This window comes from Nomascus leucogenys, chromosome 7b (assembly GCF_006542625.1).
Source record: "Nomascus leucogenys isolate Asia chromosome 7b, Asia_NLE_v1, whole genome shotgun sequence".
Lineage (NCBI taxonomy): Eukaryota > Metazoa > Chordata > Mammalia > Primates > Hylobatidae > Nomascus > Nomascus leucogenys.
In genome coordinates, this window is record NC_044387.1 from 12,782,872 (window position 1) to 12,793,641 (window position 10,770).

Sequence of the window (10,770 nt, forward strand, 5' to 3'; positions counted from 1 at the left end):
GATCCAGAATGTCCTGCTCTCAGGAATCCTGAGGTCCCATAGTGATCCTGCCACACATCCTGTGGTTGCATACTTCTAGTAACAAGGAGCTCACCACCTGACGTTGGCTGTTTGTGGCTAAATTTAATCTGTCTTCCGATACCTAAGGAGGGCATTTCTCTTTCCATGCCTTTTAATACTTCTGGTATTTTCATGATACTGAGGAGGAAACTGAGATATGAGGACACCCGGCTGCCACACTGGGAGGCTGAGCCATGCTCCCAACAGTTCTATGCACTTGCTTCTGTCTACTTGCCCCCACTATCGCCAGAGCAAATACCACACTGCCCTGTGGGATTATGGGGCAGACACCAGTCCCAGGCACCTGGGCCAGGGGCTGTTCCCGGAACTGCAGATAAGGGCTCCCATCTGGGCCTCTTATCTCAGGGGCATTCCAGCCTGGCTACTCATTACCCTCCCCTTGGCGGGTCCACTTCCCTCTCCTGCTGGGGGCCTTGATGGGGGGTCCTTGGCTTTCTAAACTCCCTGGAGGGTAGGGGACTGAAGCAGGCAGAGCTGATGCTGTTGTCCCAGGTCCCCAAGCATCTTGCAGGACACCTTTTATCAAAACAGCCTTATTTAATCAGGCTCCAGAGGCAAGTCTGGGGCATACAGGCAGGTGGGATTCCTCCCCAGGAGGTCATACCTGACCTTTCTGGGGTAAGAGGGAGGCTGGGGTGGGGATGTTGGGGAAGCGGCCTGGGAGAGGGCTGTCAGGGTTGCAGCGGGGACGCTCTGGGATGAGCTGGGGGCAGGCGGTCCCTTTGGGAGGTGAGACAATGGCCCTGTGTGGTACACTCCCTGCCTCCCGTCCCCCACGGGCAGCTTGGTCTGGCACAAAGGCCACACTGTGAGGCTGGGTCCTCCAGCTGCTGGGGGTGGCAGGGAGTGGGGCCTAAGGAACAGCTATTAGGTCCAGAGTGGCAGTCGGGGGAGGTGGTCAGCTTGGCAGGGCCTCTGGGAGCATAAAAGTCCCGGAACAAGCCTGGCCTTCCCTGTCCTCCCTCCCATGTCTGTCCTGCAGAGGTGGGGAGGGGTTTAGGGGCAACTCGGCTTCTCCTGTCTCTGGTCTGGTAGGAACCAGCTGTTAGGTGAGGGGCCGGCTCTGCACCTAGATGGGGCCCCGGGACCGTGCCCCAGCCCCTCACACCTTGACCTCATCATCCTCCTCAGCATCCGCAAATTCAAAGGTGTTTACTTGCACTGTGCTGGGCACCGGGGTCCTGCTGCCTGCCTGGGGTGCCCTCCACTTTTCGTCCAGGCTCTCCCAGGAGGCCCCGGCTTGGGGCAGCACCTCCACCCGCTCCTGCCGTGCATCCATCTCCAGGTAGTGGCGGCCACCATCCCAGCCTGCTCCCCAGTGCCTGCCGAGGGCAGGGCCAGCAGGTCCTCGGGGACCCCCTCCCACTGGGCTGGCCTTCACCTCAGCCACTGGGCCCAACCCAGCTGTTACCCCATTGGGACAGTGTCCATGGGGTGTGGAGCTTGTGGCAGGGGCTGGGGGATTTGTGGCAGGGGCTGGGGGATTTGCAGCAGGACCCGTGGGGGTTGCGGCAGGCGCTGGGGGGTTTGCAGCAGGCGCTGGGGGGTTTGCAGCAGGGGCTGGGGGGTTTGCAGCAGGACCCGTGGGGTTTGCAGTAGGGGCTGGGGGGTTTGCAGCAGGGGCTGGAGTCTCAGCTGCAGGGGCTTCTGGGAGGCTCATGACCCCTAGCAGCTCGCTGAGGAGCGAGGGCCCAAGGTCGAGGTCCAGGTGGAAGGACAAGAGAGAGTCAGAGCGGCGAAGCCCGGGCTCAGAAGGGAAGGAACCATCCCGGTCTCGGTCATGTGGCTTTTCCGAGTGGGGCAGGCGGGAGATGGTGCAGAACCCAGAGTCCAGGCCTAGAAGAGAAATGGGCAGTGGGCTCAGAGCTGGGGTCCCTCACCAGGAATTCAGGAGGGGACACAGGACCAGTCCTGGCTTGCTGTGTGGCTTCTGGCTAGTCCCTCCCCTCTCTGGCCTCGGTTCCTCCCATCTTTCCAATAGAATACGCTCTATGGTCACCTGTGTGATCTTCCTGTCTACCCCCAAAGCTGAAAATCATCATTATCCTCATTTCCATTACGCAGATGAGGAAAGTGAGGCTCAGTTTGGGATGAGGGGAAGGGGCTAGCCCAAAGCCATAGAAGTCTGATGAGGTGGAATCAAGTCTGGAGCTCAAATCTCCTCTCAGTCCCAATTGTGACCTCAGCCATAGCCACCAGCTCCCTGCCATGACACTGGCCGATGGCTGCAGGTGAACCCATAGCACGTGAGCTGATTTGTGGACACAGGATGGGACCAGCAATCAGGGTCTGACTGTATAGAAAGGAAGGACAGACATGTCCAGCCCCTGCTTCCAGGACTACAGACCTGAGACAGAATCGGGTTTCTGTGGACCAGTCCTCAGTGCGGTTCTGAGCAGCCGCCTGGGGCAGGGGCGTTAGAGCATTTGCCCCAAATGCCTCAAGGCAGGGAGTGGCCACCAGGTGGCAGCAGGGGCCCATAGTTCTCAGGTGCGCTCTGATCGAACAGCCAAGGTGGCACTTCTCTGGCTGGGCAGGAAGGCCCCTGGCTTGCGGTCCTTGTGAGTGGTTTTCCAAATTTGTCGAGTTACAGGAAACCAAGTTCAGATAACAACAGCTCCAGTGTCCTGAGCGCCTACTATGTACCAGCCCCCCTGCGCCTCTCCTGGCACTGAATCTTAGCAATGACCCCGAGAGACTCATTATCCAGGCGAGGACTTGAATTTATAGAGGTCAATTGACTTCCTGAAAATCAGGCAAGAACCGGATTGGAATCCAGAGCCCAGGCCCTTCACCTCTCCATGATATCATTCCGACATGAGGGGAAGGCTTTGGTTGAAGGGGGCAAGAATGGGTGGGTGACTGCTTCAGCCGAGGCCCAGAGAGGGGGACGTGCTTGCCCAGGTCACACAGCAAGTAAGGGGCAGCTAGAACTCAAACTCCACCTCCTCACTCTCAACCTCAGGTGTTTTGGGGAGTCAGCTGGTTCCCACCATTGTACCCCCTCCCCATCCATGACGTGGGGTTTGGGCCTGACCTCTGTGGTCACTTGGAGCTCACTTGGAGCTTGGAGGAGCCACTGAACCCCTCTGGGCCTCAGCCTCAGCCTCAGCCTCTGAAAAGTGGGCCAAGATGACCCAGGCCCTCACCGTAGCTGGAGTGGCCGTCCGTGGAGCTGGTGGGGCTGCTGTCGAAGCTGAGCTTGCCAACCACGAGGCTGTCATAGGCGGCCTGGTTGAGCTGGGGCAGGGAGATGGCATTCTTGATGATGGGGGAGATAGCCGGTGGAGCCGGGGAGGGTGCAGGGGGAGATGCCATCCTCCGGGGGGGCGCCCCCACCCTCCGCATCAGCTGCAGCTTCTTGGCCAGGAAGCTGCGGGGTGAGCGATGGGTGCCCCCGGAGCTGCCACCGTGGTTGCTGAGGAAGGAGGTGTCCCCGAAGACGTCCCCGCCGCGGCCCACATGCATGGTGTGGCGGAAGTCCCCGAGTGGGAGGCTGATCATGTCTGCAGTCAGCCGCCTCTTTCCCTGTGAACTGGACACCCAGCCCACAGGCGAGAGCTTGCCCAGGCTCATGGTGGGGGCGCCTCCGCCCCCCTGGGGGCCGGGCATCAGCTCTGGCTGCTCACAGCTGCTAGTCCATGCCCACCAGGGGCCGGGGGAGGGAGGTGGGCTGGGCTTGGGATGGCTGCTCAGCTCCTTTGCCCTGGCGGAAGCTGTAAATGGCGCTCTCCTAAGGTGAGGTCCCCGAATGCTAAGGCTGTGGGGGGTCCATGGCTCATCTCTCCCCGGGCCCGGCTCCCAGCCCCTCAGAAGCAGCTATAGATGTTCAAGTGCAGAGAAAGCACCCCCGAGGTGCTCGGCTCCTCTCCTGCCCAGGGGTGGAGACCTGGAGGGAAGACAGAACGGGTGGTGACGGCAGGCCCAGGACAGAGGAGGAAATCCGGGGTCCAAACCTTAGCAGCTGAAGAGGATAGATGATCGCACCCAACCGCACGGATGGAGGCCTCCAACTGATGCGGGGCAGAAGCTAGGCACACGGGGACCCAAGTGAGTCTGTGTCTAGAAAGTTCAAGAACACAGCTGGGCGTGGTGGCTCATGCTGGTAATCCCAGAACTTTGGGAGGTTGAGGTGGGTGGCTCACCTCAGGTCAGGAGTTCGAGACCAGCCTGGCCAACATGGAGAAACCCCGTCTCTACTAAAAATACAAAACTTAACTGGACGTGGTGGTGCGTGCCTGTAATCCCAGCTACCCAGGAAGCTGTGGCAGGAGAATCGCTTGAACCCGGGAGGCAGAGGTTGAGGTGAGCCAAGATCACACCACAGCATTCCAGCCTGGGCAACAAGAGCAAAATTCCGTCTCAAAAAAAAAGGAAGTTCAGTAACAGGCAAAACCAATTGATGCTATTAGCAATCAGAAAGATGGCAGCCTCTGAGCAGTACTGACTGAACAGGGGACAAATAATTCATCGAGCTATACACTTAAGCCATGTATCAGGAAAAAATAGAAGCACTCATTCTAAGTGTGAGCAACATAATGAGACCTAGCTTTTACAAAAAAATTAAAAAAAAAAATTAGTTGGGTGTGGTGGTGTCTGCCTGTGGTCCTAGCTACTCAGGAGGCTAAGAAGGGAGGATCCTTTGAGCCCAGGAGGTCAAGGCTGCAATGAGCCATGATTGTGTCACCGCACTCCAGCCTGGGCGACAGAGCGAGACCTTGTCTCAAAAAAAAAAAAAAAAAAAAAAAAGAAAGCACTTATTCTGCAGGGCCCACTTATGAAGCACTTACTAAGTGCCAAGACCTCACCTGCCTCATCGTTTAAACCCATACAATACTCCTGAGGGGCTGGGAGCGGTGGCTCACGCCTGTATTCCCAGCACTTTGGGAGGCCGAGGCGGGCGAATCACGAGGTCAGGAGTTAGAGACCAGCCTGGCCAACATGGTGAAACCCCATCTCTACTAGAAATACAAAAAATTTGCTGGGCGTATTGGCGGGCGCCTGTAATACCAGCTACTCAGGAGGCTGAGGCAGGAGAATTGCTTGAACCCGGGAGGCAGAGGTTGCAGTGAGCCCAGATTGCGCCACTGCACTCCAGCCTGTGCGACAGAGCTAGACTGTGTCTCACAAACAACAACAACAACAACAACAAAAACATTACTCCTGACGGCAGCACGATATTAGGGAGGGGAAACTGAGGCATGAAGTGAAGTAACTTGTCTGAGGCTACATAGTAAGAAATGGTGAAACAGGCCCCACATCCCAGAGCCCTGGAGCCCCAGGCTACACTGCCTCCTGCTGAGTAACTGAGTAAGTCACCTCCCTTCTCTGTGCATTAAAATCTCTGCCATGCAGCGAAGCCAGGAGGGAGGAGACACCTCACCAAGGCTTTGTGAAGCTGGGCAAACAGCCAGAGCAGAGGTTCCTCTGAACCATCCACCTTCAAGGAGCTTCCTGGAATAAGGATCCTGTGGTCAAAACTGGCTTTTTCCAGCTGCGTCCTCCACGCGTGAGCATATTCAAGGCTCTGAGAAGGCCCGCAGGAAAAGACCTTATCACAGTTTGTCAAATGGATGTAGGAGCCTTGTTGTCAGGGAGCAAGCTTTGGAAAAAGCTCAGCTGGTGCCAAAAGCTATTTCTTGCCCATCTCTCCTTCCTGATTCCCCACCCCCACCATACACACACACATCCTCCCCTGCTCCAGCCTCTCTAAGCATCTCTAGTTCTGACCCCTTTCCTTCTAGTATCATACAAAGTCCAGGCTAGAGCACACCTGTGATTCTATGCTTTTCTTGTGGCCCATTGAGGGCAAAGCTGGCTCAAGGTCAGATCCACAGAGCTAGCTGAGACTGGAACTCAGAGCCTCTGACTCACATAAGCCCTTGACTGGCTTGTGGAGCCCAGTCTCGCCTCCCGAGATCGGCAATGCACTTGGAGGGTGGGGCGGCTGCCTGGATTTTCCTGCCTTTCTCCCTCGGGCATCCAGCTTGGGCTCTGCACTTAGCAAGTGCCAAATCAATGCCAGCTGAATCACAGATCTCCATGATAACCTGAATGCCAAAACATCACCCTGGCCCCTTCTGAGGGTGGGAGGGCAGGCTGGGTTCTGTGTCCTCACACTGTGACCTTGGGTAAGTCACTTACCTACACAGACCTGGGACCTCAGCTGATAAAAGTCAATAATGATCCTTAACAAGAACACCTACATCTGCAGCTCAGCCTTCTTCCTTTTTTAAAACCATTGCTGCCACCTCCAAGCATAAAAATCTCAATACTGCCCTTCTAATGTTATTTGAAATTCAAAATAGGTTAAATAACAAGATAAGAACAAAGAAGCCAATAGGACAAAGCTTGCTTTGTTTTCTGACTACATTCTCTTCCCTTCCCACCATCTGATCCTCCCCCAACCCTAACTCCACCCCCTTGTGGGGGGGGGAACTTCTGAATCATCTTTTTCCCTCCCTGGCACCCCCGGCACCGAGAAGTCCTCGTGGAATGTTTGCTGAAGTTCTGAAGCGATCCACAGTTGGCCAACCATTACATGATGTCATCTGATTCTCCAACAACCCTGCAAAGCCGCAGCGTGGCCTATTTGACAGGCAGCGCTGAGGCTCGGTGGGAAGGGAGACCTGTCCAAGGTTAAGTGATAGGTTCATGGCAGGGCCAAGTTTCCCTGCTCAGCAGGGATTAAGGATGCATCTCTGGGGGAAAGATTGGGAGTGGGGAGGGTGTTCCTCTGTCAAATATCCTGTACAAGGGTCTGCCATGTGGCCTTACCCACTTGCTCCCACCCCAGCTCCCTGACTTTTTTTTTTTTTTTTTTTTGAGGCAGAGTCTCACTCTGTCACCCAGGCTTAGTGCAGTGGCTCCATCACAGCTAACTGCAGCCTCGAACTCCCAGGCTCAAGCGATCCTCCCACCTCAGCCTCCTGAGTAGCTGGGACTACAGGCACATACCACCATGCTCAGCTAAGTTTTTCCAGTTTTTGTAAGGACAGGGTCTCACTCCATTGCCCAGGTTGGTCTCAAATTCCTGAACTCAAGCCATCCTGCTGCCTCAGCCTCCCAAAGTGCTGGGATTACAGGTGTGAACCACCACACCTGGCCTGACTTCTTGAGGCAGCACCTCTTCTCCCAGCAAAAGGGGCTCCTCCCCCCTGAACCCCCATGGTCACTTTTGACTTGGGGGACCAGCTTCCTCCCCAATCTTGCGATGATCCCATCCTTCAAATGTTTCTGGGCACCCCCCAATAGTACCCACCCCCTACACCACCCTGCCTACTGCGGTCGAGGGACTCTGCAGCGCTATGGAGCTGAGGGCAGGGTACTGGGACCCGGTCTTCCCATGTGGAAAACGGGAACAGCACACCAGGCAGTTCCCCTCCCAAGGGAGTTGCAAGGGTAGAAAATGTAATGAAACCCTCAGATACTGGAGCAGGGCAGCCATGGGTTCAAATCTGACACCTTTACACTAACATCTCTCATTCCAGGGACGCCTGGTGGCAGCCACGTGGCACTTGCTGCCAATCACAGGGCACTGCTGGCCATCAGGTGTGCCTCACCTGGCACTGGAGTAAGCAGGGCTCCAAGTGTCCTGGTGCCAGGCTCACCTCCCCTCACCTGCCCAGGAATACCGCCCGTTAGTGTTCAGAACACCCTTTTTACAGATGGAAAAAACGAAGCTCAGAAAGGAGACATTTACCCTCAGTCACAGACCAACATCGCTGGTAAATGCCCCAGGGTTGAAGACGATGGGGAATAGGGAAGAGGATTTGGAGGGCTTGGATATCCAGTGCTGAGCCCGGTGTGGGGTGCAGGTGCAGGCCTGGGAAGACAGGAGACCCAGCTCTGCAGATTCAGCGCCTCTGACCTAGGCAAGGAGGTCACCACGCAGCCTCAGTGTCCCTGGAGTCCTTATGTTTACCTTATAGAGGATAGTCAGGGCCCGGGCACATGGCCTGAGCTCACTCAATGGTGGGAATGACGCAAGAACAAGTTTTGGAGCCGGGATCCGGCCAACAGGGGCCGCTGTGGAGGCACATGTGGTCGCGGGGAGGCCAAGGGCGGCTCTGAAGGAGAGCGGGGGCGGCTGCACCCTGGCATTCACCTGGGGGTCACCCGCAGGCCGCAGTGCTGGCCAGGGGCCCACGTCTCATCCTGGAGGCCACTGCTCGGGTGCACACAGCCCCCGTCCTGCGGGCATCCAGCTGGGTGACGACCTCCCCCCCACCCACCGCTGGACAGCGGGTCCCTGTCTTGGTTACGGCTGCTCCCCCAAACCTGCTCTGGTCCCTGGGATAAGGGGTTAACCCGGGCGGCTGGCTTCTCCTGCCCCTCAAAGTCCAGACGCTTCAAGGTGGAGAGACGGGGAAACTGAGGCCAGAACGGAGTAGCTAGTTGTTCTCAGTCGCGCTAGGGGACCCAGTCCTCCGTATTCCAAAGGGGGCACCGTGGGCCATTAGGGAGCGACGGGGAAAGTGGAAAGGAGATGCGCTTCGTGCCCACTGCCCCGAGTTAGAGCCGAACCAGCCCTGGACCGGGCGAGGCGAAGCGGCTGCGGGCTGCGTCTCGGGTCCCCGCGCCACGTTTCGTGCCGCTGCGGCCTCCAGGCCAGTCCCCTCTCCTCTCTAAGCCTCAGTTTCCCGGTCTAGGAAAAGGGCTTCGAACGTTGCGGGTCTGGCACTGCTGGGGCAAAGGCAGAACAATCTGGAGGGCGGCCGGGATTGGAAGTCCGGGAAAGACTTCGGCCATCCAACATTCCCTGGGGGGACGGGGCTCAAGACGCGGAGGGTCGCTCCGCGGGGGAAGGGGACGGCCGGCTTTCTTGGCCAGAGGGGAACCGGACGGGATGACCTCATCCGCGGCTCCAGCCTGGAATGCGGCGGTCGGGGAGGGGGCAGGGTGCCTGTCCATCTCCCTGGGCCCCCCACCCCCTACTTCCCGCTCTCCGCGTGGGCCTCGGCAGAGGGGAGACATTCCGCCGCGTCGCCCGCTCCCCGCCCCGGCCCTTGCTTCCCCCACGCAGGAAGGCGCGGAGACAGCCCCCGCTCTGCCCCTCGGCTCTCCCCCTCCTCGCGCAGTTTGGCCGCTCAGCCCCGTCCGATCCTCTGCCCCCTCCGCCAGCCCGGAACGGGACACGAAGCCCGAAAGCTCGGAGTTTCCCTGCGCGGCTCCGCGGCCGCCCCCGGCCTTCCCGTGGGCACCCTGGGGCGCCTCTCTCGGGCGGGTCCTCTCCCCGTCCCGGTCCCGGGAGCCTAGGAGGGTGCAGAGCCCCAGCAGGCCCCGGGACCCGCCGGCCTCCACGCCCCCCCGCCCCGAGGACCCGCGCGCCCGGGCTATTACCTGGCTCCGCGAGCCCCGGGGGCGCGGGACGAGGGCAGACTCGTCGTCTGCAGCGGCGGCGGCCGCGCGTCCCGGCTGGCAGCCCGGGAGAGTCGCTGGGCCGGTCTGCGCCGCTCTGGCCGCGGGCTCCGCGGGCTGGATCCGGGGGCGGGGGCGGGGTGTGGGCGCTCCCGCCTCCCGCCCCTCTCCTCCCGCCCGCGGGCGGGGCCCGGCCCCCTCCCCGACACCGTCCTCGCCGCCGCCGAGAGCTGGAGGGGACGCGGCTGGGGGCCAGGCCAGGCCTCTGCTCGCCACCCCGGACAGGGCCAGCCGGGGAACGTGCGGGCTGCCCCGGGGAGGCGACTCTGGTCCCGGGCCGCCAACCCCTCCTCCACCGGTTCCCCGCGTGGCCTTGGGGCGTCCAGGCCTGATGAACTCTCCTCCCTCCTGGGCCCTCCAGCCGTGCCCTGCGGGAGTTTGGGGAACCGGGAAGCTCGATCTGAGGCCTTGAATGCCTGGACCTTTAAACCTTGATATTTACAAGCATGACACGCCCACTCCTTTCCTCCCCATTCTCATTCCCTTCCATCTGGTAAAGGCCACGCGGTGCCCAGGAGGAAGACAGCCACACTGGGGCGACTGGTAGAGTGGGGTAGAGTGGCCGTCAAGGCCGGGACCCTGAAGCCGGACAGCCTGGGCTCCTGTCCTGCCTCAGTCACTACTTACCTTTTTCTGCCTCAGTTTCCCGATCTGAAAGTGGGATAGATAATAGCAGCATCAGATGTTGTGTGAAGTGTTCCCTGCTCCAAGAGCACCTAGGAGGCTTGCTCGGCAGGTAAAGGAGGTCGCATCTCAGAGACTTTACAGATCCCCCCCCACTTCCATGGGGGGCAGGGAATCAGCCATACCCGGGACCCTGTGCCATCTTCAAGGAGGGGAGATAGATCTCTGGCCCCTGCCTCCCATTGTTGTACCCTCCTCTGACTACTCCCATCTGACTATAGAGTCCTTGGGCTGTCAGGGCACAGACAGGTCCCTAACACTGCCTGCAGGGCCTGGGGGCTCAGGAAAGCTTCCTAGGGGAGATGATACCTGAGTTAAGTCTCTCTCTCTCTTTTTTTTATTTATTTTTTGAGACGGAGTCTCCCTCTGTTGCTCAGGCTGGAGTGCCATGGCACGATCTCGGCTCACTGCAGCTTCCACCTCCTGGTTCAAGCGATTCTCCCTCTCAGCCTCCGGACTAGCTGGGATTACAGGCACCTGCCCACGCCTGGCTAATTTTTGTATTTTTTAGTACAGAGGGGGTTTCACCATGCTGGCCAGGCTGGTCTTGAACTCCTTACCTCAGGTGATCTGCCTGCCTCGGCC

General features: G+C 58.9%; 1 protein-coding gene across 2 annotated transcripts; it reads right to left on the reverse strand.

Annotated features, from left to right (window-relative positions):
• Window positions 1–598: 598 nt before the first annotated feature.
• CDC42EP1 (CDC42 effector protein 1) lies at window positions 599–9,553 on the reverse strand. Of its 2 annotated transcripts, none has more exons than XM_030815602.1 (3): window positions 9,424–9,553; window positions 3,231–3,970; window positions 599–1,917 (listed from the first exon to the last, which is right to left on the reverse strand). In XM_030815602.1, the coding sequence occupies exons 2-3, from the start codon at window positions 3,691–3,693 to the stop codon at window positions 1,184–1,186; spliced, it is 1,197 nt and encodes a 398-aa protein (XP_030671462.1). In that variant the 5' UTR covers window positions 3,694–3,970; window positions 9,424–9,553; the 3' UTR covers window positions 599–1,183. The 2 variants fall into 2 exon arrangements, with proteins under 2 accessions (XP_030671462.1, XP_030671463.1); XM_030815603.1 differs by lacking the exon at window positions 9,424–9,553 and adding an exon at window positions 6,226–6,357.
• Between the last annotated feature and the right edge of the window lie 1,217 nt (window positions 9,554–10,770).